The sequence below is a fragment of the Cynocephalus volans genome, chromosome 6 (genome assembly GCF_027409185.1).
Source record: "Cynocephalus volans isolate mCynVol1 chromosome 6, mCynVol1.pri, whole genome shotgun sequence".
In the NCBI taxonomy this organism is placed as follows: domain Eukaryota; kingdom Metazoa; phylum Chordata; class Mammalia; order Dermoptera; family Cynocephalidae; genus Cynocephalus; species Cynocephalus volans.
This window is the reverse complement of record NC_084465.1, coordinates 132,589,133-132,614,886: the sequence shown is the minus strand read 5'-3', so window position 1 is coordinate 132,614,886 and position 25,754 is coordinate 132,589,133. Positions and strand designations below refer to the sequence as shown.

General features: G+C 37.6%; 2 protein-coding genes across 4 annotated transcripts in view; one reads left to right on the top strand and one right to left on the bottom strand.

The window, feature by feature from the left end:
• Nucleotides 1–1,759, bottom strand: part of CDC123 (cell division cycle 123) — a 48,184-nt gene extending 46,425 nt beyond the window's left edge. Inside the window, exon 1 of one of the 2 annotated variants that reach the window (XM_063099086.1) lies at nucleotides 1,437–1,759. In XM_063099086.1, coding sequence (XP_062955156.1) covers nucleotides 1,437–1,510 — 74 coding nt within the window. In that variant the 5' untranslated portion in view covers nucleotides 1,511–1,759. The remainder of the gene's footprint in view (nucleotides 1–1,436) is intronic. The other variant, XM_063099084.1, reaches the window with a different exon arrangement.
• Nucleotides 1,652–24,897, top strand: NUDT5 (nudix hydrolase 5). Of its 2 annotated transcripts, XM_063099088.1 has the most exons (10): nucleotides 1,906–2,002; nucleotides 9,439–9,546; nucleotides 10,790–10,857; nucleotides 14,782–14,831; nucleotides 16,005–16,112; nucleotides 19,460–19,555; nucleotides 20,280–20,381; nucleotides 21,813–21,821; nucleotides 21,968–22,021; nucleotides 24,346–24,897. In XM_063099088.1, exons 2-10 carry the CDS (start codon nucleotides 9,484–9,486, stop codon nucleotides 24,453–24,455), a joined length of 660 nt encoding a protein of 219 aa, XP_062955158.1. In that variant the 5' UTR covers nucleotides 1,906–2,002; nucleotides 9,439–9,483; the 3' UTR covers nucleotides 24,456–24,897. The 2 variants fall into 2 exon arrangements, with proteins under 2 accessions (XP_062955157.1, XP_062955158.1); XM_063099087.1 differs by lacking the exons at nucleotides 1,906–2,002; nucleotides 21,968–22,021; nucleotides 24,346–24,897 and adding an exon at nucleotides 1,652–1,824 and having other exon boundaries at nucleotides 21,813–21,897.
• The last annotated feature ends 857 nt before the right edge of the window (nucleotides 24,898–25,754 follow it).

Here is a 25,754-nt window from a genome sequence, read left to right as displayed (position 1 = left end):
ATTAACGATGGTAAAGTCATAGTTGAAGTCACTTAAAAACTTGTGGTATAATTTGTGTTTCATCCTGCAATAATAAATCATCAAAAATTCCTGCCACAGATATCTAAGAGCAATACTATTATTGTGATCTTGTGGCAAATATTTTTTAAAAAGTGAAAAAGATTACAGCCTGCTTTTAGAGAGTTGATAGAACATCATTGACTTATAATATGCCTCATCTACTTACCAAACAAGTTTTTTGGCACATTACAAATTATTTTTGTGCACAGAAAAGATTATTCATAGGCTACTTCAGTTTTAAAAATTACTATTTGATTTACCAAAGTTACAATTTCACATTCAAAAGCCCAGTTCTTCCTAGTTTTATAAGTTCAACTAACAAATCTAATTATTCTGTTTGTAAATCTACTAAATTTTAACCAATTTCAAGTCAGCCTTTACGACTTAAAAGTCTCTTTAATGACTTATACCCTATTTATAAAAATGCATTTAATTTTCTTTTTAAATGTCTATTGTCTCATTACAAATATAAGCCTTCCCAAACATTTAATTCTTAAAAAGCTAACAAACAAAACTATAAGTAAAATGAATCAAAGGTTCTTGCAAACATTCCAATACTACGTAGGAATTTGAAATTTTTTTTTATATATTTTAACTTACAATTTAAACCGACTATGCGATTTTTAAAGTATATATCCAATTTTTATTGACTAAAACAATTATTAATCTATTACTGAAATATTGGCTCACAAAATCAGATAGTCTATTAGCAACTTTTTTTTAATTGACAGATAAAACTGTATGTATCTATCGTGTACAACATGATGTTTTGAAGTATAGACACTGTGGAATGGTTAAACCGAGCTAATTAACAAACACATTCCCTTGCATAGTTATAATTCTTGTGGTGCGAGCACTTATCCCTTCTCTTAGTTTTTCAAGAATACATTGTATCTTCGTTAACTATAGTCACCATGCTGTACAATAGATCTCATAAACTTATCTCTCGTAAGCGTAATTACGTATCGTTTGACCAACACCTTCCCGACACCCCTTCCCCAGAGGGGGCGGAGAGCAATTAAGTCACCCGTTGAGCTAGTCAGTGACAAAGCCCAGACTACCCAGTTCTCCAGATCACCCAGCAACTCTGGCAATTCCAAAAGTAGCAATGGTGAAACTCCCAAGCCTAAACTAGGTTCACGCACCCCTCCGACCTACCCTCCTACTTCCCCTAGCACACTCCCTAACTCGCAATGGGACGCACTGATCTACTCTGCTAACCTCCCCACTTCAACCACCATGAGGAAGTCGACATCTCGACACTGTCGCTCCTGTCTGGTCGATATAAGGCCTGCATTCCTTTGATGGAGACAGGATTCGCCCAGTGTCGCAGTTCCCTTTTGCCAGTCACAGCGGCGTAATTCCTCCCCTCTCACCTCTTGATGGTAAGGCTTCGGAAGAGCGGGTACCACGCGGAGAACTGACAGTGCAGCACATGCTCCTTCTTCATCCTCCAGCTGCCACCGCCGCTGCCTTTCCCTCTCCTGCCAGCGCTCTCCCGGAACCCCAGGCTCCGGTCCCGGAAGTGCCCGCCGAGCTATTTTGCTTCAAGGACTCTTCCGGTCCATAAAGCAAGGAGGAAGTAGCAGGAAAGGAGGCGGAGAAGGAGGCTCGTAGGTCGTACACACACGCACACGCAAACAAAATGAGTTTTGTTCCCGAAAGAGGAATTGCGGAAGCGTTGAGAAAGGAATTTTAAGAAGTTTACGGCTCGGCTTTCGCCGTAGACGCACATTGACCCGGAAAGTAATCCTCTAAAACCAGGTCAGCGGCGGGGGGGTAGGGGGAGTTCTACGGGTGCCGGGAGAAGGGCGCGCGCACATCCTCTTAGCACCGCGAGGGGCGCCGGTGTCTCCAGCCGTGGCACCGGCATCTGCTGAGACTCCTGCCTCGGGCTCGTCCTTTTTTCGTCCACTTTACCTTCTTCACGCCACACCTTGGAGTAGGTGACTGGGTGCGGGCCAATCACCGATCGTGGTCTCTCGGGGGAGGAGAGGACGAGGGCGGGAGCGTGCCGGGCTGGCGCGGGCAGTGCGGGCAGCCGCGCGCGTGGCTCCAGACTGCGGCTGGGCTCGTGGCTGGGCACGCCAGGGGGTAACCGCTGCGGAGGCGCCGGAGGAAAGCCGGGGATGGGGGTGGATGAGCCTGGGCTACGCGGAGTGTAGAGAGCGGGGAACGCCACAGTTAAATGTTAGAGCGTAGTGGTTGAGGCATCAGCAAGGGAGAAGAATGCTGAATTCCTGGGTGAGGGTTTTGAGAGACGGAGGGAAGGAATCCCGCCTGTTCGGTCCTGGGGTGTTCGACTTTGGGGGTTAAAGAGGAGAGGTAAATTTGAAAAGCAGAGGAAAGAGGAGAGTTATCTCCTTTGAGCGTCAAGTTCATGTAGTCCGGCCCCGCGAAAGTTACCAGTCAGGGAAAACACAGCGGGATTTTTATCAGTAACCCCGCGATGATGGAATCCCAAACCTGGAGGAATTCTCGTCGAGCTTGCAATATCATTTTTTCCCTACTCTCCTTCCCTACTTTTATCACCCTACAAGGTTCAGGTTTTTTTGTTTTTGTTTTTGTTTTTTTAATGGTGAGAAATCACTAAATCGCTAGCTGCTGAGAAACGTAATTAAAACCTATGGTAATTATTATAATCACAAGCCTTGGGCTTGTCCCAGGCACCTATGTCTGAAGGCGCACGTATTATTTCCTTCCAATTGCTCGCTCTTAGTGGTCCACCTAAGTAATGGTAAGTTAGAAAGATAACGCCACTGACTACGGGCCTCTTTAGATAGGTATTTCTTAGGATAACAGGATCCGCTCATATTTGAAGTTAGAAACTCTTCCTTTCAAGAATATATTGTTTCGTGTTTTGTTCCTTAAAACTGTAACTGGCTATGTGGTTAGTTGGGAGCATTGCTTTACAGGATACTTTTTCAAAGCAGAGGTAAATAGATTATAATGTTGCGTGTATGTTGGTGGGAGGTAGGCGGTAGTAGTTCATTTTTAAGTATTTCTGAGATCCCGGATTATGTAATCCTTTCTATTTTGAGGGGAAAAAGAAACAGTATTTTGTATATGCTGGGAGAATGGTGCCAGACCGACAGATCTAAAAGACACTCAGTGGCGGACATAAGAGGTCACTTAAATATTTGTTGTGATTTGATAGAAATTAAAAAGTTGCATCAGAAGGAAATGTTAGCACTGATTGGGGTGCATTTGGGTAAGGTATTTTCTGTTGAAAAAATTGGAATTAATAAATGTATGGAGAAAAAAAAATTGCAGGAATATAGTCCTTCTGGGAGCAGTAATACTTTAACAGCCCAGGAAGCATTTGAGTGTAGAGGTTGAGGCAGTTGCAAAGCTTTCATACAGAATCGCAGTTACTGTATTTGTAGAGAAGCAGCTAAGTTTATGAACTTAAATATAGGCACTGCAGGGAAGGAATTTGATATAGGTATTTTTTATTAAGGCTATATACTTCAGAAGTATGTTCAGTGACTTTTTAGTATATTAATCAGTTGGTTTTAAGTAATTTGTTACACGTTTAATCAGCATAAAAAATTGATGTTCAAAGTATTTTGAATGGATACAGCTAAATTAGCTTTCGCTATTTTTTAACCACCACGTTTGTCTTCATTTAGCCATAAAGTGTTTATATTCATCAAGTTTCTTCAGTAAAACCTTTACAACAGTGGAAATAGTTGCTTTTTCTCAGGTTTGCTGAAAAATGTCAGTAGTCAAGTGATTGTGGGGGGAGGAGGTCTATTGTGCAATCTCGAATTAAATAATGAAAACACACTTCCTTCTCTGAATCCTTCTAGGTTAATATTTCCAACTCCCTGCTGGTGATTTCCATTTGTATTTCTTGCCAACAACTCAAACTGTGTCCAGATATGAACACTGCACTACTCCTTTCTCCTGATGTCCCAATCTCCTTTAAAACCATCTCCTTCTTGGAATTAGCTTGGATTTACCCCTTCCCCGGAAGCTGATTTAGGACAAGTGGTAAACACTCATTTGCAAGGAATTAGATGTTTCTTTGCCACCGCTACCACCCTACTCCAAACCTATGTTATCTCTTCCTGGGCTATTACAAGAGGTTCTTTAGGCCTCATTACCATACAACTTAACCAATTAAACCTTCCCAAGGGTCCTTACAGTCCATTCTCTTGCTCAACCACAAATGTGATGATTATAAACCACCTGGTAAATGATTACTAGAAATCACCAAGTAGCATAATCTCAGTAAGTGTTAGTTCTCTTCCTGCTCACCTAACCCACATACCTGCCAGAAGGGGGGGTGGGGGGAACCACACACAACATTCAGTGGCTTTCCATCATTACCAGATTAAGTACAGGAAGTCTGCATTATCTGAGGATAATTGTCAGTAAAGAAAAGATCACTCAGGTGAATTCATTTCATGTGAGCACCAAAATGTTGCCATAAATGGTACAAAAGGATTAATCAGAATATTATCTTTTAAAACATGAAAATTTTAAGTTTATGATTACAACCAAAATTATCAAATGTAACTGTACTAATTATGTGGTTCTTTGTTCCTTATAAATCAAGTTCTTTTTCTGTGTAATTATTCTGACAATGTAGAATGGCATCCTAAAAATGCCTGGTTTGATGCTTGACTTTAACAACACCATAATTAAGTTATTTCTGAAAATTAATTGATCCCCTTCCCATTTTCTTCAAAGTGCCTTTGTTGATTTCTCTATTCAATTATTAAATTGTTCCAACGGCCTGACCCTCTTTTGTCAATCAGAATTATTTGAGCGCCTACGTCTTTTATTCAATTAAGCACTGCTGGTGTTTGTAATACTCAGCTTTTACCAGGGAGATGCTCACCAGCATAGAATTTCTTATTATTTTTGCTTCACTTTGCATCCTCAAATTGCAGGGATTCAGGTGTGGTAATAACTGAATAATGAGCCTGGATACAAACTCCGCAGCCTGGCTTTTGAGTTCTCAGCTTAACTTCTTGAATTATAGCTCCCATTTAACTTACCTAGCTGTTGTAACTAATACTGAAATACCCAAATTTGTGAAAAATTAATCACTTATCTTTCTCCCCTTCAGTGAAGGGATGTACATGCTGCCTAACCAACCCAACTAGCTTATATAGCAGCAGGAATTTGTGGCTTGCCATTTATGGTTGTGTGCTGTTTGCCCGCAAATTTTGGGGGGAATAGGTCAGGGATCTAGCCCAATCTATGTGTGCCCTTAGAAATGGAGGTGTGCAGGGAAATGTTGAAAACGACAGAGCTTGCCAAATGCTTGATTTCTCAACCTTGCCCCAGTCAGTGTCTCTGACTTTCTTCCTGTGGTTCCCTCTAGTTGGAATCCTTTCCCTGCATCATAGCTTAATATCAAACTACCTTTAAAGTCTTTTTCTCACTCCCTCCCAAGTGGATGTGATTTGTTCTTCCTTTAAAACACCCTGGTATTGTGTTATCTCTATGGCAGGCTTTCCCCTTTGCTTGCTGAAGTGTAAGGTGCTCAGGGCAGGAACAGTGGTCAGTCTGTGCTGAGTGCTGTACATTTCAGTTGCCTGTGCCCATGAAGCTAGTTAAGGATTTCTGCCTGCCACTGTACAAGAAGTCTAAGAATCCTGTGACATTTTTCCTCACTATAGTTCTCTGTGTCCTGGAAGGTTACACATCTGACACATCGTAAACCTCCATTGCTCAGACTAAACTGAGTTAAAATGGCTTATGTGAATTTAAAAAGTTTGCAGCTTTGATTAAGGATAATCATAAATGAAACTGTAGAACACTCAGCATTATGTACATGTGTATTTTTAATAACATACACATATTGGTAGTATGTAGATAACCTTAAATTCTAGTTAACGTAATAGATAAAATTCAAATTAAACTTTGCAGAGTCAGTTTAAGAAGGCTCCATCACAGTAGCGGAGACAGCAGAGTATGAAGAAAGAAACCTCATTTCAGTTTCTTTCTGCAGCATGTTGCTTGTATTGACAGTCACCCAAACAGCACTATTTGGCTTCTGTTTTTGAAATGGTGCTAAAAATAATACTTCTTTTCTGTTTCAGTACTATTTTTGAGGTGCTTTTATAGTCCTGAAACATTTTGGGAATCTTGTAGTAAAGAATACACTTTTGGCTGGCTGGTTAGCACACTTAGGGGAGAGCATGGTGCTAGTAAAGAATGTACTTTTGAAATCAGCCATTAATCACTTTTTTGTTATTTATACTGTCCATGGATTGCTACAGAATTGTTTCCCCTTGGGCTGGTTGCATTCCAAGTAGTTACCCTAGGGAAGCCTAGCCCTATTTGCCACTTTTGGGGGGGTTGGGGGTGGCAATTTATGTCTATAGCTTATTTTTTATTATTTCCCTAGCTCTCTAACATTCTAGCTTAAATATTTTTTAATATAGTCTGTTTGAAACAACTCTCTTATAGCTTAATGTGCTGACAGAAGATCTTTCAATCTTTAGACTGCTTTGTAATTGAGTTTAACTGTTAAATAGAATAGTAGATGAGGAACTGTACTTTAGAATAGAATGTGTTTTTTCACCTTTTTGGCAGTCAGCAATCCCTTTGGAAATCTGAAGAAAGCTATAAAGATATATACATAAGGGACCTAGCAGATAACTTAAATGCCTTAAAGTTTTATGTGACTCTTAACGGGACTAGTTGTCCCTTTGCCACTAAAGATATTCATATAGGGCTGGAGGGAAGCTCACTCGTCTCTTCTGTGTTATGTGCTACTGACCGCTTTGGGGTTTCTGGGAATCCAGGTTAAGTGCCCTTTTCATAGAGGAAAGTAGAGGTTATCTAGTTCTTCTGCTGGTGCTTATACTTTTCAGATTGCAGTTCCCTACTTTTCAGAAGTTTGGATATGCATAGAAACATTGTTTGGGGTTAGAGTGTCGCTTTTTAGATGGAGGTAGAATTTAACTTAATCCAAGCATTTTGTCCCTTTCTAGACAGATTATTTTGTGTACTAATTTGGGCTGCTTGGTTGACTAGAAGTTATTTTCTCTTTAAGTGTTAGCATTAGAGCAAAGGAAAGTTTCCTTCTCTGATGCAGATGTTATTAATAGAAGAGAATGGATATCTAAAAGATAAATATCTAAGTGAAGTTCTTTTACCTGGGTGTAGAACATGCAGGTAGAGACAGGTAGCTGGGTGTTAGTTTTCTACCTTTGGTTAGTTTTCATCTGGGTCAGCATGTTGTTTTGATGCCTGTAATAATAATGTAAACTGTTTGTCTCAACCAATGCCAATGAAAAGTTTACCTAATAAATTACCATGTGGGATACTTTCAAAGGAGTAACTGCCTGTTCTCTTAGGGCTCTAGGTTTCAATATGCTAAATGACTGTTCTTAAATATTTAAATATCTGTGTGGCTCCTTTATTTTGGAGTCTCTGTTCAGATGTCACTAAATTAAAAAGGCCTTCCCTGATCACTCCTTACAGATTACTCCCCCCACCTCTCCCACACACATTTTCCGCACTCTTTTGCTCTTCTTTCTCCATAAAACTTGGAGTCACCTGACATACAGTTTACATATTATTCCTCACTTTTTCTCCCTTTTCCACTTTCTCCTATCCAGAAAGTGATCCATGAGGGCAGGGCCTTTGTCTCTTCTTCCCACTGCTTCGTTCCTAGCACCTTATTTCATCTTTAATGGTTCTCCCACAGGGTGTTCTAGCCAGGACACCTGAAGTAGTTAATCAGAGATTTGATTTTTTAAGGTACTTTACAAATATTAATCGTTTGTTTTGTTGTTGGTTGTACTTTAGGATGGGGAAACTTGCTGTCTGGCATAAAAATTGCAGATTTGCTGGGTAGTATAATTATCACTTTGGGTCCCCGAAGAAACAGCGTAAAGACACTTTCCCTCTATGAGAGTTGATGCTTGGTGGTCTATATTTCTCTGAAGCTAAAGTTAGGAGATGGGGTATGTTAGGGAACTGTGAAACTTAAGAATAGTGAAGGGTTAGAATAGTGTTCAGAAATGTAGATAACAAGGAAATGGAAAATAAGAATGAAAAAGATAAAACAGGATCAGTTCAGGGAGTCCAATGCTGAGTAACAGTTCTTGAAAGAGAGAAGAGAAAATGGAGGGGAGGAAATTAGTGATTCAACAAAAGTTCCCTATAGAGAGCATACTATGGAGTACCCAGATTGAAAGAACTCCCTTGAGTGCCCAGTACAGTAGCATCAACACGAAGACATGACTAACTGCAAGCTTCCAGAGAAAGATAACAGGTCACATGGAAAAAGGATCAAGAATCAAAATAGCTTCAGACTTCTCAACAGCAACACCAGAACAAGACACCACCAGAAGTGATGCCTCCAAATTTTGAATAGAAAATTGTTTTCAGCCAGTAGTTGCATGTGCAACCAGATTATCAATCAACTACGAGATTAGAAAAGAGATTTTCAAACAGGCAGGATCCAAAGACAAGGGAATAAACCAGGAAAGCAGTAGTAGCATGTAACAAATGGGATGGGGCCCGTCTTTTCATAACAGACCTTAGTGCTAGTTGATACTTTCTCTGCAACTGTGACTGTGATACATGTCGAAAATGAAAAGTAAACGAGACACAATAATGTGAATGTATTTAATGCCACTGAACTATACGCTTTAAGTGATTAAAATGGTAAATCCATTTACCACAATTTTTAAAACGTGAAGCATGGTAAATAGGTAGAAATAGCTGGCACAGACAGCTCTTAAAAAGTTTAGCTGTAAAAGGCTGATAGGGGACAGTAGCTGAGAAGTGGGTGTGGAGAGTGGTACACAGTTGTCCCTCAGTATCTGCAGAGGGTTCCAGAACCCCCCACAGTTACCCAAATCCAAGGATGCTCAAGTCCCTGATATAAAATGGTTTAGTATTTGCATATAACTTACACATATCCTCCCGTGTACTTTAAATTATCTCTAGATTACTTATAATACCTAATGCAATGTAAATGCTATGTAAATAGTTGTTACACTGTACTATTTTTTTTTTTAACTTTTATTATTCGTGGTTGGTTGAATCCACAGATTGGGAGGGCTGACTGTACATCTTTCTACTGTTTCCCGTTGGAAAGAGTTTAAGGCTTGGAGTTAGAAAATCTGATTAGAGTGTATCTAAGTGCCCAGTGCATGCACAGTAGGAACTTGGTTACCATGGGCTGAATCTAACTGGGAAGGCTTTAAGTTCTTTCCTGGATATTTCCTGGGGTCTTTGCATTTATTTCTCTTTTGAAACTGCCCCAGATAGTCACATGAGAAAAGCAACTTTGATGGCAGATAAATTTTTTGCCATTTGAGTACTCTGACTAGTGGCCTATGGGCAGATGTTTCATTCAGAAAAATAATTTTAGCCTAAATGAATCTTATTATTTTACAGTGTGCACTTCTCACCTGAGGACTGTAAAGACTAATTAGTTTGAAAATGGAGACCCAAGAACCAACGGATTCTTCTCAGAATATCAGACAGTCTATTATTTCAGAGGAGGTACAACTTGTTTTTCACTTTTCTTTCCCCTCCCCACATAAATTTGAGTTTAAAGAAATGTTTAGGCTATTTGTTCTTTCAAATGATTGTTTTTCATTCTTGAAGACAGTTTTAAAATATTTTTCCAACTTTTACAGACTCAGGCCCATTTTGCTCTTGTGTGGGAACAGTATTATATCCCTTTTAGTTATATGTGTCAGTGAAATTGAAACCATTAGTGGATTTTGGCTCTTCATTAAAAAATTCTTAATTCTTATTAAAAATTTCCCTGGATAGAAGAATAAATAATATGTGGGTTTTACGACTTAGACATTTTATATTTTGTTATCACATCTTAGCTGTTTACGGTCCCAACATGTTATGTTTAAGAATAATAAAAACCTAAATTATCTCAATTCCAGTGAGTTTTCGAACTAATGTACATCTTGTTTGTTATTCAACTTAGCTTTTTTAAAGTCTCTTCTTACAAGAATTGTTGCAATGGTAATGTTTTAAATATTTCGTATTGAAACTCTGATCTTGAGACCTTTCGGGCATTTCTTTTTTATTTAAAATCGTTCCATGTTGTCTGTGAACAGATCCGCTAATTATTAGGTTGCTGCTGGCAAGAAGTGAAAGATAGGATAGTAAGAAAAAGGCTACTGCTTTACGTACACAGTGAATCTTTCCTCTCAGTTCAGTATAGTGTCATAGGTAAGTTGGTCCTCATAACCAAAACTTCTCAGTATCTAGACAGAACAATCCTGGGGTCTCTGTCTCAGTTTGGGTGGGAAACCCATGTGTCATGATGGGAAATCCAGTGATTGACCTGGTTTCCCCACAGTCAGTTTTCCTATGTAATCGTTGTCAGTGAAATGCCACTGATGAATTTTTACATAAGAACACCTATGTGGCTAGCACCTAGATCAGGGGACAGAACATTAGGAGCACCCCACAGGACCCTCACCCCTTGAGCTCCCTCTCAACTGCACCTACTCCCCTGATCCCCAGAAGTTTTTAGACTATCATTTCTTTTTACCTCTCAGAATTACCTCAATAACTACAAAAAGAAGCAGAACTACCCTTTAGTAAAAACAACTTTGAATACTTATTCTGAACTGCAAACTTGTCCACAAATTATTGGGAGGGAAACATGATTATTGGGAGGGCCACACAGAGAAAATTTGAAAGAAAAAAAAACACTTTTAGATGAAAACCAACTTGGTTTGAAAGTTTCCCAACCTTTTATCTGATCTCCTTTTAGTTAATTGCAGAAGGAGATTGGGTCAAGCTTGAAAAAACAACTTACATGGATCCTACTGGTAAAACTAGGTAAACTTTTTTTTTTTTCCTCTTTTAAAATGTTTAGTATTTTGGGTTTTCAGGGTCTCTGTCAAGTGTTTGGCATAAACTGATATTTTTCGCATTGTAAACTCTGTTTTAAATAATCTAATGTAGCTGTTTTTCCATTGTTAGAATGTTTGGATAGTTTATAATCTCTAAATAAAATTGGGTTGGAAATTTGTTACAATAACTAATTAGGAATCTATATTAACACCATTCTCTCTAAGCAGACTAGTGTGGACCTAAAACTTTTGGGAGAAGCCTAATTTAAGTTGACGAGGTGGCAGAATAGTTAACAATACATTTTGCTTCCTACTAGTAAATTCATTTTTAATCTCTAAATTAGAATTAAAGAGAAAACAAAAACATTGTTGGTTTTGAGGTAAAACTTACATGTTTACACCTTGCTCATGGAAGGTAAACTGAGGGAAAAAAACACTTAGTAAAGCATATTTCACAATATATATCAGTAGCCATAAAGATATTTTACCCTTTGAACTAATAATTCCACTTCTGAGAATGTGCTCTGGAAATTAGCTTTGACATTAGATTTGTGCATGAAAAAAAGGTTCATCAAAATTTTAAAAGGCAAAAAACGTAAGCAACCCAAACATCTTAAAAATAAGGAACTAATTGTTATAGTGTATTCACTTGGTAAAATCTATGCAGCCATCTTAATAGCAGATTATGAAGACAACCTAGCAATATGGGTAAAGTTAATAAGTTGGTAACAAAAGAGAAAGTTACATACAGTCTTCCCTCGGTATCTGGGGGGGATTGGTTCCAAGACCTCCCAAGTATATCAAACTCCACGGATGCTGAAGTCCTTGATATAAAATGGTGTAGTATTTGCATATAGCCTATACATATCCTCCTGTAATACTTTAAATCATCTCTAGATTTCTTATGATAGCTAATACAATGTAAATTGCTATGTAAATTCTTGTTATACTGTATTATTTAGGGAATAATGACAAGGAAAAAAAGTCCATGCATGTTCAGTGCAGACAATTTTTTTTCAAATATTTTCAATTTGCGATTGACTGAATCCACAGGTATGGAAACGTGGATGTGAAGGGGCCAACTATATATGCTTCTTGCTTTTTAAACTCTGCCAAATAATGTGTAAGAAAAGGCTAGAAGGAAACTAGCAAAAAAAGAAAAAAGTAGCTCTATGATTAACCTTTTTTCTGTTTTCCAAATTTTCTGTTTAGTAATCTTTTGATAGTATAAACTGTGAGGTTGAGTGTGATACGTAGAACTAAATTTGAAATAATTAGGGGATAGGGGCCAAACCCAGTACAGAAATGTGGCAGGGCCCAAGCCTTAGGAAGCATGATATGTTCAGGTGTATTTATATTTATGAAAATATATACAGAGATTAGAACCCAATTTAGAGTGATATAGTTTGGTTTTCTTCCTATAAAATTAAGTTTATAATACAAATGTAGCCCTTAAGACTAGTCTAAAGAGTACGTGTTGGTTCACACCAGCTCATCCCTTCACCTGATTAGTCATCTTTCCTTCCAGCCTTTCTTAATCAGGAATGTGCATCAAAATCATTTGAGGAATTTTTTTTCAAAATACTCATGTATAGGTCTCACTTCCAGAGTCTATTTCAATAGTTTGGTACTTTTTTTTTATTGGCAGCTGGGAATCCAAACCCTTGACCTTGGTATTTTCAGCACCACACTGACCAAGTGAGCTAACCAGCCAGCCCCAATTTTTTGCTACCTTTTTTTTTTTTATTTCAGTAGTTTGGGAGTGGGCTCTAAAGTCTCTTCCAAACTACTATATTTATACAGCTTGTTGATAGCATGTTCTCCTACATTCTTTCATATAGAGGTCTTTCTCCTGGCCTCCAAAGAGATCTTATGTAAAGCATTAATATTTCATACTAGAATGTCAAGCTTTGAAGAATAAATCTCTGTACTTTCCAGAAGGCTATGATTTATAAATTTATAAAATGTGCTATTACCTGATATAAAAGCATGTATATGAAAGGGATAAAATAGCAGCTAGAGAATACTTTGTTCCACTGTCTCATTTACGGAAGAGGATATGGAATTAATTTTAGAAGTGTGAAAATATGCTGGTGGTATGTCCCGTTATTGACATTCAAGATAGTGCTGAAGTCATCCTTTCTACCTCTTATGTTGGTGAACTAGAGGGAAGAAAGCAAAACATGCTTTCCTGTAACAAAGGAGACTGAAAAATGGGGTAGCCTAACTGGAAGCAGAATTCTAAAGCTAGAAGAGGTTTTTGAGATAACATGCTCTTAATTCTAAAGTTTTACAAATGAGAAAATAGTCACCATGGGTTGTAGCTTTGGGTTTTGCTGGTAAGCAAGTAGAGTCTCTGGTTTTCTGACTCCCAATCAAGTGAACATCTCAGAGTCCCTTTAAGATTGTTGAAGCTCTTGTGGGGCATTCCCATTTGTATTTCTTACAAATCCATTTATATTTTATTGCTCATAATTTATGGGTAGTTACTGCTTATTTATTTCATCTTAATCATTATAATGATGCTACTCTTTTGTTTCCCTTATTCCTAGTGTATTTGGGATGGGACCTTCAGTGCTTTTCCCAGCACTATCTTCTTCAGTCTTTAGGACTGACCTTAAGAGGCAGCAGAGAGAGCTATGCCAAAAGGTGTTTTGTCTCTTGCAATCTGTATTTACTTATTGGGATTGCTTGTTGGTTGCCTTCTTGCTACTAACAGGAATGTTGAGCTGCTGTGAGTTGTCATAGTATGTTGGATTTTCATAGGTTCATATTCACATATTTGCCCTTTAGAATTTGGGTACAATGCTGAAAGATCTACAATTTGCAGAGTTTTATTTTGTTTTAATCAGGTAAGATACCTGAAAATGTTTTTACAGAAATGTGGGAAAGTCTAAACCTTAGGGATAGCCAGGATAAAAAGTATGAGCAAAAGGATTCTTAGTACATCTTGTAACTCTTGCTACTGGGATGCAGATGTTGACTCCTTTCTTACCCCAATCCCAGAGCCACCCGTATGTGTCTTACTTCCCTTAGAATAGATTCTAAAATTGTTTGCTTCTCCACTCCTGTCTCTTACCACTGCTTTTTTCTTTTTTAGGGATAAGAGAGGGAAGGGGCAATTTTCCTCTTATGTCTTTGCTTCTTTAAACAGCATGATTTTTTTCAGTAACTGGATTTTCTGTACAACTCTGCCCAATGCTCCAAGGAAAGGAAGTAGAACAGCCCAGATGTTACCAAAATACTTAAGTGGGTAACAGCCAGAAACAAACAGCTAATACCCAGGAATAAAACCATAAAAGGGAGCAGGAATTTGCTGTTATTCACCTCACTTTTTCCTCCAGGGACCGTTTTTCCCCCTTAGATAAGATCTCAACATGCAAAGTCAAGTACTCACCTAAATTTAATAATTCTTTGATTAATAAATGGGAAGTCCTCTTCTTAAATTGTGTATTTTAGGTTGCATATTTAAAAAATCTAAATTATATAAAAAATTATCTCAATAGTTCACACTGTACACAGTATACTTTGTTCTTAGAGATAAGGCTGGAATTTTTGTAGGAGCTTAATTTGGATCCTCTGCTCAACAGCCTTTACAGCTGTAATCACAGCTGTGCTGCTCGTCCATAGACTTCTGATCCAAACTCAAGTATTCTGAAAAAGCTCACCAGCCTTTCTATTTAGATGGCATTTAGAGGTAGGGTGGCAATAGTTTTCTTTGTAATTTTCAGAAACTGTAGGAAAGCACAATTGACTTTTTTATACAGATCTTTGTTGTTGTGTTCTTCTTGACCGGTTGCATTAGTACATTTGCATGCTTTGCTCTTATGAAGTTCTAGCTGTACACAAGAAACCTAAGAGCATTCTCCTGTTTGGCGCTAATGATTTTTTTTCTTCTCTGCCTGAATAGAACTTGGGAAACAGCGAAACGTACAACCAGGAAGGGACAGGCTGCTGATGGTATGAGTGCAAACCTTTTATAAAGGAAGTTGGTACACAGGATTGTGGGAGGGTTTTTAATGTAACCAAGACCTCAGAGCAGAGTTATCTTCAATTATGATCTTTTATCTTTAATCCTACTAGTTTTTATAACTTTTTATCTTTTATCATATTATATGTATATATCCTATTTATAACTTTTTTTACCTTTTATCACATGAGTTTTTGCAGTGCAGTGCTATGTAACTAAATCGAATTTTACTCATAAGTAACTTCCGGCTCCTGTTATCTAAGCTCAGAACAGTGTTTGTGAGGGGAAGATGTGCTGATGTTTATAGCTAAACATAAATCAATATAATTTGAAGCCACACAGTGTGTCTAGGTATTTTATGACTTGTAGAAGTCCCTTGTATTCTGTTCAAAGGTTTTTCCCTTTTATTTTTCCATGGTGTTTTAGTTTCTGTTTTTATTGGAAGCAAAGAGAGTAGCTGTGCTGCAGCTGCTGTTCTTACTGATGGAAAAGAGTTTAGAAGGACCCAAGTTACTCCTCCTGCATGTTTTGTGTTTTCCAGAATCCAGTGGATTTTGTTTTTGTTTCTATTTTGTCTTGATTAAGGCCCAAGTAACTTTGTCTTGATTAAGGCCCAAGTAACTTGGGAGAAAAGATCTTTTGCCCTAAAACAGTAAAAGTCAACCTAGCTAGCATATACTACAAACAGTGGAACTTGTTTGCTTTGTTGCTTAAAGGAAATTCAGAAGCACATAGATCATTGTAATTTCACCAGTGGTCTGGTTGCTGCATGGTGAGAAATGATTCTATGTGGAGGTTAGTGTAGACTAAAACTTTATGTCCTTGACCCTGGGCAAAATGTTACTTTTAGTTCTGATTTCATTTTCAAGAAATTAACAACTAAAATGAGTTTTTTATAAAAAAAAAAAAAAAAAAAAAAAAATTCAAACAACATAGAAGTGTATGATTTTTTTTTAATTACATTTTTAAAATGAGAATAGCTTCCAAGATTAACTGCCAATATTGTAGATTAAGTTAACTTCCTATTGCTAATGGCAAATACAGAGAAGATTTTGGATGAGGAGTTTCTTAAAATTTGGGGTTTTAGTTAGATTGCTCTAAACAAATTGCTAGCATTGCTGACCTTTCATTAGGGATTTCCTTTGTTCATTTCTTGGTGACAGGTGTATCAGTTATCCCAGTGCTGCAGAGAACTCTTCATTATGAGTGTATTGTTCTGGTGAAACAGTTCCGGCCACCACTGGGTGGCTACTGCCTAGAGTTTCCTGCAGGTGAGTAACTGAACAGAGGGAATCAAATTGCTTTCCTACATTTAGGGACTGGTAGACTGAGTCAGGGCAAAGCCTGAGAATTGCAGTGCTTAGATCTTTAACACCATGTGGTTGTAACTAAAACAAAACCATTCCGTAGAGAGGCTGCTAACACATGACCAGCCACACTCCAGTGATCCACCAAACCCATGAGGGCAATGTGAGTTGTGGTATGACAGCCCTCCTTTCTATGCCATCCCATCCTCATCTTTGCAACGCTTTCTCTAGCCTCTCTTTGAGTAATTGTGTTCCCTAATTTCTCACCTTATTTCATTTTCTGTCACTAGCGATCTGCCCCTGACAACACATTTACAGTAATAAATAGGTCATACTCTTAACTCCAAAAACCATGAATGGAAAAGACATCTTGATCTGCCAGATATAAACAGGCCAAGGAAAGTATCATTTTTTTTTTAAGTGTCTTAATTTTAACTAGAATATTTTTTTTCAGTTGCATAGGAATTAAAGCTATCCAGAATTTAATGTGCTGTATTTATTGTAGGACTTTATTAGATTGTTCCCATCTGAAGAGATAAAATCTCATTTTTTTGTCATTGATGGTTTAGGTTTTGTATTTTTAAAACTGGGCCCATTGTAACGTGGGGGTAACAAATATTTCTTTCTCATTTACTTGTCATTTTACTGAAGAAATTAATAACACTAAAAGTAACTGACTATGTTTTGGCTATTTTAAGTACTTTGTTGAAAAAGAAAAAAGTACCTGAATAGCCTGTATTTCACTTTTTCTTTACTTTTTTGTATATCTTGCAGGAAGAATATGAGTAATCTGAGAGGCTACTCTCTTCCTCCCACTTGGCCTCTCTTTACTCCTTTCTAGCAATTCACTACAGGGCCTCAGTATTTTTCTCTGAGGGAGGAAGGCAAGATAGGCAATACTGTCACCATCCTGCACATAAGGAAACAAAAACAACCTATAGGCTTCCTGCACTATAGTCTCATAGCTAGGTCCAAACCCTACGCCATTTAGCCGCCACCAAGTTACTTCTTACACATGCTGACCATGCTGTAGTGTTGAGAGATGGTCATGAAAAAAATCTATATCTAAGTAAGACTAACAGATAATACCTATAAGAACCACTTAATCTGCCTAGGGTTTTGTTCCTTTTTCTTTCCTTTTATTTTTTAATTTTTTTAATTTTTAGTCACGAAACAAGTCTTAATACATTTAAAAAGCTAAGATCATAGAAAATATGTTCTCTGACCACAATAACAGAAGGAAATTTAGAAGATTCACAAATGTGTGGAAATTAAACAACACTCTCCTAAACGAACAATGGGTGAAAAATCACAGGGAAATTAGAGAGTACTTTGAGATAAAAATAAAAGCACATCATATCAATTTATAGGGTGCAGGGCTCATGCAGTGCTCGGAGGAAAATTTATACTTGTAAACACCTATGTTAAAAATAAGAAAAATATCAAATCAGTGAAGTAAACTTCTCCCTTAAGGAAAGAGAAAAAAAAAAGAGTAGACTAAACCAAAAGCACATAAGCAAATACAAGTAGGAAATAACAAATATTACAACAGGAAATATATGAAATAGGGAATTGAAAAACTGGAGAGAAAACCAACAAAACCAGAAGTCAGTTCTTTAAAAAGATCAACAAAATTTGCAAACCTTTATCTAGACTGACCAAGAAAGAAAAGACAGAAGACCAAAATTAACTAAAATCAGAAATAAAACAGGGGCATAATTACATTGTCATTATGGTTTTTTGTGGTGGTAAGATTGTTTCTTTCTCTTTCTCATTTGCATTTTTGTTCTACCAGTGAGTTTTGTTCTTTCTTGTGTACTCGTGGTACTGATGATTATTTTTTAGACTCCAGATGCAGGATGCCCTTGAGGATTTCTTGCAGGACTGGTTGTGTGGTGGTCAACTCCTGCAGTTTTTGTCTGTCTGGAAAATACACTATTTCTCCCTCATTTCTGAACAATAGCCTTGCTGGGTGTAGTATTCTTGGCTGGCAGTTTTTCCCTTTTAGCATTTTGAATATGTTATCCCATTTTTTTCTGGCCTGTAGAGTTTCTGTTGAGAAGTCTGCTGTTAGTCTAATAGGGGCTCCCTTACAGATGACTTGACGCTTTTCTCTTGCTTCTTTTAAGATTCTCTCTTTATCTTTGAGCTTTGCCATTTGACTATAATGTGTCTTGGAGAGGATCTTTTGGGGTTGAATCTGTTTGGGATATTTGATCCTCCTGGATCTGAAGGTCTTGTGTCTCCCTATACCGAGGAAGTTTTCCATTTTTATTTCATTGAATAGGTTTTCCATGCCGTTTCCTTTCTCCTCCCCTTCTGGAACACCCATGTTTCGAATGTTTGTGCACTTAAGATTGTTAGCTCTCTTAGAGTTTCTTCATTTTAAAAATTTTGTTTTCCTTTTTTTGTCTGCCTGGGTTGTTTTGAAAAGACTATCTTCAAGATCAGGAATTCTTTCTTCTGCTTGTTCTAGCCTGCTGCTTAAGCTATCAGTGTGTTTCTTATTTCATCAAGTGAATCTTTCAGTTCCATGAGTTCTGCTACATTCTTTTTTAAGGTATTAATCTCTTAGTAAATTTCCTCATTCATATCCTGGATTTTTTTTCTCATTTCATTATGCTGTCTGAGTCTTCTCATATCTGAGTGAGTTTCTTTAAGATTGTTGTTCACAATTCCTTTTCAGTCATTTCAAGGGTTTCCTGCTCTATAGGGTCTGGTGTTTGAAAATTACTGTATTCTTTGGTGGTGTCATATTTTCTTGGGTTTTCATATTTCTAGTATCTCTACAATGATGTCTGGTCATCTGGTAGAGCAGATGCTTCTTCTATTACTCTAGAGTGGGTTTTGAAGAGATACTCTCTTCTTTTTCCAGTCTCCACTTGTGACTCCCCATGTGTCAGTGCAGGCAGGTGTCTGTTGGTCCACCTGCATGGTAGCTGTGGCTACTGCTGTGGTGTCGAAAAGCTTTTGCGGTAGCCTTGGCTGTGGTGGGCCACCTGTATGGACGTGGTGTTTTCGGTGGTGCTACCCTTGGCTCCTGCCTAGGACCTTAGGTGCACTCTTTTGCCTGCTTCTGGGTGGGGGATTCTGCCCTCGGCTCCTGCCTAGAACCCTGGACATGCTCTCTTGCCTGCTCCCACTGCCTTTTTTTGTAAATATTCTGAGCCTCAGTCAGTTTCATCTATACTACTACTTTTCACAGTCCTCTGATTATTCTGATGTAGCTCAAAAACAGCTGTTAGATGAATGAAAGGTTCAAAGAAATCTGGATTTCTCTATCCCGTCTTACAAATGATTTGGACTTCCAGGTCTCATAGATGATGATGAAAGCCCAGAAGCAGCTGCTCTTCGGGAGCTCGAGGAAGAAACTGGCTATAAAGGTGACATTGCCGAATGTTCTCCAGGTTTGTGTTGCTTTCAGGTGTGCACTTGTGGACAGACTCTCAAAAATTAACTAAGCAATAGACTCCTCTTGGTGGAAAGGGAATGATTTTGGGGTGTTCTTTATTTTTTTTTTTTATTTTTTTTTTTTTAAAGATGACCGGTAAGGGGATCTCAACCCTTGGCTTGATGTTGTCAGCACCACGCTCAGCCAGTGAGCAAACCGGCCATCCCTATACAGGATCCGAACCCGTGGCCTTGGTGTTATCAGCACCGCACTCTACCGAGTGAGCCACGGGCCGGCCTTGGGGTGTTCTTTATGGTCAAAATTAAGATGACTTTTTTTTCCAGCTAATTCATCAAAGAAAAATTGTAGATTAGGATTGGCCACCGTATAGAAGTGAATCTCACTTCCCATGAAAGCAAGTTGAATCAAGAAGGACCTGAAGTTTGAGAAGAATTATGAAATTAAGTTGCCTTTCAGAATTTCCCACACTCTAAGCTTTATTACTTACCCACCTCATCCACATGCACACTCCTCACTGGAAGATTTTTTTTTTTTTTTTTTTGATGTGGTGAAACTGTCAGTACCAAACTTGACCCAGGAACTCTGGGGAAAACATCAGTTCTATGTTAACTATGAGTCATGAGTCCCATCTTCTTCCTAAGACATTTAAATAGTGAAACAAATGACAAGAGACTAAACCATCTGACTGGTTTAAGATGATCTGTCGCTTCTCTCTGTAGTTGTATGTATGGATCCAGGTTTGTCAAACTGTACCACATACATCGTGACAGTCACCATTAATGGAGATGATGCAGAAAACGTAAGACCTAAGCCAAAGCCAGGTAAGTGTATTGACTATGTTTAAGGTGGTTGAGTTTCATTTTAAATATCTTTTAACTTACTACTAGTTTGATTTTTGATTTATTTAAAGAATGATATAGTCTTTCACTGAAAGTATCAGTCTTTCATAGATACTTCATCAGTACTCTTGCCTGTTTTCCTAATCTTGTGTATTTTAGCATTTTTCTTTCATCACTCATTGTTCTTTATGCTTTTTTTATATAAAAATGTTAAATTACATATTTCCATTTTTTCCATATGGAGTTTATTCCCCCTTAGTAATATGTGCTACAGGCTTAACTAGTAAACAGTGAAAAACTTCAAAATCACCCTGGTTTCTGTCTTTGTGTGTACTGTAATATGGCATAAGTAATTGTTAGGGGTAGCAGCTTCTTAAACTCTTCCTTACTGAGTTCTGTATTCAGAGAAGCTGTAAGGAAATTCTTTGTTTTGTAATATTTCTTAGCAAGTTTGGATTCCAAAGCTTTAATGCCTTTGTCAATTCCATGTCCCCTTTCCTGCCCCCTCACAGTGGGTGTTTCTATACAGTATATACCACAGTAAATCATGTATGAGTGATATTCTTTAATTTCTCACCCCTTCAGTTATTCATATCTGTGTTTAAGTATACCATTGTAGCTAATTTTAAATGCTCAATTTTTGAACTGCAAATATACATATGACATACTGTGGAAAAGTTTGGCAGTTCCCTCCAAAATTAAATATAGAGATATTATATGATCCAGCATTTTCGCTCCTAGGTGTGTACCCAAAAGAACTGAAAGCAGGCACTCAGACACTTGTACACCCATGTTCATAGCAGCATCACTCACACAAGCCAAAGGTGGGAGCAGCCCAAGTGTCTATCAACACGTGAATGGATAAACAAAATGTGATCTATACCTACATACAATGGACTATTATTCAGCCATAAAACATTCTGATACATGCTACAGTATGGATGAACCTTGAAACACTGTGCTAAGTGAAATAAGGCAGACACAAAAGAGCAAATATTGTGTGAGTTTCTATTTACAATGATCAAAAAGTTCTGAAGATGGATCATGGTGATTGTACAACACTGTGAGTGTTAATGCCACTAAATTGTACCCGTAGAAATAGTTCAAATGGTAAATTTTATGTTGTGTATATTTTACACCACAGTATACAGATACCTGTATCTGTAAAAAAGATATATACATATACACACACACATATATATAAAATGTAATATGTTTTAAGTTTTGCTACTAAACATTTGATTTGGAGAACAATAACTGTACTGTTTGAATTTGTTTTATCTTGTATATAAATTATTAGAGGCCCAGGTTTTTGTTAAATTCTTACAGCCTTTTTGATGTGTCTTACACAAGTCTTCCCATGTATTACCACTCCAGGCCTTGCTAAAATGTTCTCCTTCTGTTTGTTTGCAGGGGAAGGAGGTATGTCACACAGCACCCAGTGGTTGGCCATGTGTATGGTTTAGTGTAGTGGTAATGGCTGCGTGGTAATGGCTGCAGACGTTTTGGGTTGTTTTGGTAGGCTCTTGTTCTTTAGCTTTGTTTTCACTTGCACTTTGTTTGTTTAGAATTTGTGGAAGTAATTTCTTTACCAAAGAATGACCTGCTGAAGAGAATTGATGGTAAGCATTCTTAAAATTATTACCCGGCTTTCTCTATTTTTTCCCTGTCCCCATCCCCACCAGATGGAGTACTGTTTTCTATTTCTTTACCTTCTTTTTCTCATTAAAGTGAAATACCTAGAACTGCTATAAAACTGCAGTTGACCAATACTAATTTTTTGGGTGGCATAGACTTTGAAAGTATGAGCAAAACATTTTATGTCAAGTGAAAGCTTTTAGTAGTAGCTTTTTTTCCTACTGAATGGTCAAGATTATATCCCTGCTGACTAGCCAGAACATAGCAATGCAGAGGTAATAAGTAGATATCTCTTAGCTTTTCCTCAAGTATGCTAATGTGTTGGATGGTTCTTTGTGGAGGATTAAGGAAAATTTAACAATATTCTTTCAACAAATATTTGAGGTATCTACTGTGTACTGTGATATGTTAATATAATTAACCAAACTAAGATGTGACCCCTAGTAAATCACTGGTCATGTAGTAACATTGTGTAATTCTTGGCCAGCCCATCTCATAGGGATTTTGTAAAAAAAAAAAAAAGGTGTTATGTGGAGAGATGTCTCTTGATAAAACTACATTAGGAGATACTGTACCAAAGACAATGACATGAGCTCCTGAAGGAGCTCCTCCCTGCTGTCTGGACAGATTCTCACTTATTTATGAAGCAGCAGATACTTTTCATAATTTGAATATTATATTGGTTATAAGTATTACAGGAAATTGATACCTAATTTTTCTGTTTTTAAGTAATTATTTCAAAAATTAACCTGAAGCATTATTTGACATGAAGCTTTGAGAGCAGTCTCATACTGTCTCTATGAGAACCACTGGCTTACACTTTCACTTCATAAGCAGAGCACTTTATTTTGAAATGAAAAGTTAAATGGCTCTTTCAAAAGCTGCTGTGAGTTCAGATTCCCATGTAGCTTCCAGTCCTACTTTACCTGTTCAAAAACTAGACCTAAGGTAAAAACCACCTGAAGATCTCAAAGCCAGAGGTAGAAATAATCATACTGAAGAGATACAATAATTTATTAGGACTTTATTCAGAGAAAGCCCTGACAATTGGTAATAAGCAGTACAACTTGAGAGTCTGACAGGCCTGAGGGGCTTTGAGGCTCAGCCAACCATTTTTAGTTATGACTTTGAACAAGTTCCCCAGCCCCTCTCAGCATTTTTCATAAAACAGGAACAAAAATAAATAGCCCCTAACTCTGAGGAGGTCTGAGTAAAATGGGATAATGTAGGCAAAGCACTTGGCACACAGTGCTTAAATGTTATGCCATGTTTTTATTTACATACATATTAGAAGAGTATCCTTTTAAAAAATTCCTTCTTTCTCCCTTCCACCTAACTTCCCTTCCCGTCTGCTCTTAGAAAAGGGGGAAATTAATAGAGCAAGAAAGGGGAGGGAAGGTGGGCTAGCTATATAAAGAGGGAGGCATAAAAGGACCAGTGTGCCTTGCTTTAGTAGAATCAAAATATATTAGTCAAATCATTTATTCAACCAGTAACATTTGAGAAGTTCTTAGGAAGGTACTTTATGACCAGTTGGCTACAAAGAGTAACATTCAATACTTACCAAGCACCTACCATGCGCACATGAGTAGGACAACATGATCCCTGCCTTCAAGGATCAAAATGTCTCTGAGCTTGTTCCCAAACAAGTGGCAAGGAAAGCAAGACACAAATTGAAAGTCTCACAACCTGCATCTGAGTGAAAGAGTAGTTCTCATTAATGTCTGTTGTAATAAGATTCTGAGACCTCATTCATGGTGTATGTTTCTAGTCCTAACATGCACACAGTTTAACTTGCACAGGGAAAATATATATCCCATAGCAGTGGAAAAAGACACATGAATCTCTAAATAAGATACTGTATGTAATCATCACCATATAGTTGCAGAGTAGCAAAGCCCTATCTGAGCTATAAATGAATTTTAACAGTTGGATCTATAAACTTAGTTTTGCTGTTTTAATGCATATATTGTTCTTCTGTCATGCTGGAAATATAACCCTTCTTTTATATCCTTTCTTCTTCCTCTAGAGTAAAGTCCTTGAAGGCAGAAATTGTATCGCCAGCATCTAGCATATGCTGCCATATACGAGGATCCTTCAGAAAGTTCATGGAAATTATAGACTGTGGATTAAAATTAAGTAATTTTTTCTTTTTAGAGTTTATGGAAAAAGAGAATTGAAAGAGAATACGAATCTTTCCATGAACTTTTTGAAGGACTGTCATAAGAGTTGCTTAGTAAATAGATTGATAAGAGATATTATCTTTTATTAACTGCAGTATCTAAGTCATGCTCTTTGCTTCCTATAGCTCTGGTAGCTGAAGAACATCTTACAGTGGATGCCAGAGTCTATTCCTATGCCCTGGCGCTGAAACATGCAAACACGAAGCCATTTGAAGTGCCCTTCCTGAAATTTTAAGGCCAAAGGACACTGGCCATGTTTTGTAAACGAGACCACGAGACCTTCTTCACTAAGACTTTGTATACAACTTACTTTAATGTAGATTTGAAATTAGCATTTTCATAAAATAAAAGCAGCACAGAAAGCAATGTGGTGGTGGTATGGAATTGTAACTACAGGTAGGCTGTAACCTTCATTTAAATTTGTTGAGCTTTAGCTAATATCAGTGAAAAGAACATAAATGCAGGTGTTTACTCATTTTTTTTTTAAGCTCAACTGTTATTTTTCTAATCTAGTTCAGGAGGTGGGGGGGTTTCTATAGGAAAACAGGCCTGAGGTCTAAATTAGATCAACTATTCTGACCCTCAACCCTCAATAAAAAATTGTAAAGCTGGTATGCAAATACCTATTTACTGCATTAGTGTTTAAAACAAAGATTTAAAAAAAAAAAAAAAGACCTATGGAGGGACTTTCTTGGTCTCTCTTCTAATTGAATTATTTGCCATATGGCATTCAACTGGATAGTAAAGGATGTAAAATCAATAGAGAATATTTGTGATAAAAAGTATATTTATATTTAGTGTCCTTATTTCCATCTAATTACTGAAGCTGAACCAGCTCATATGTAATGAAAAATGGTTGATTCTATTTGCTGTACCAAGGCGAAGAGACTTGAAAATTCAGGGCCCTTCTCTCAAGCATGTAAATGTACTTGAGAATCTGATTTCCTATCCTCACCTCAAAAAATACTTGATGTTACTAAAAACTAATTCATTGTAGTAAGATTGACATGGTTTGAGAGCACTGTCATCTTGGTGTTAAACCATGAGTAGCCAGAGAGGTTGGCCAGTACGTACCTAAAACCCGACACAAACTACTTTAAAGGAAAGAAGCAGGGATTGTTTCTGGCTCACGCCATGCCTAAAGCTCCTGTCATCCATAAGTTCTACCAGTGTTACTGGACTGTTTTCTGAAGTCTTCTGAGTGAACGTAGCTTTTAAGTGTTGCCTTATGGCCTCCAGCAGCTCCAGGATCACTGCCTTTTCAATTTAGCCCCCACAGAAGTGTCAGGATGATTCTCATTGACCAGCACTAAGTCATGCTTCTAGCCTGGATCCAGAGATTAAGCCAGGTCCCTCAGAACCACATAAAAATGGTTCTCCAGGTAAAATCAGGGTACTAATACCAAAAGTGCTGCAGTATAGTTCGTTTGTCTACAGGTTCACTGTCTTACCCAAAGATAATTTTATGAGCAAAAATACAAGATCTTTATACTACGTTTCTTAAACAAGAAATGGAAAGAATTATGGACCTATA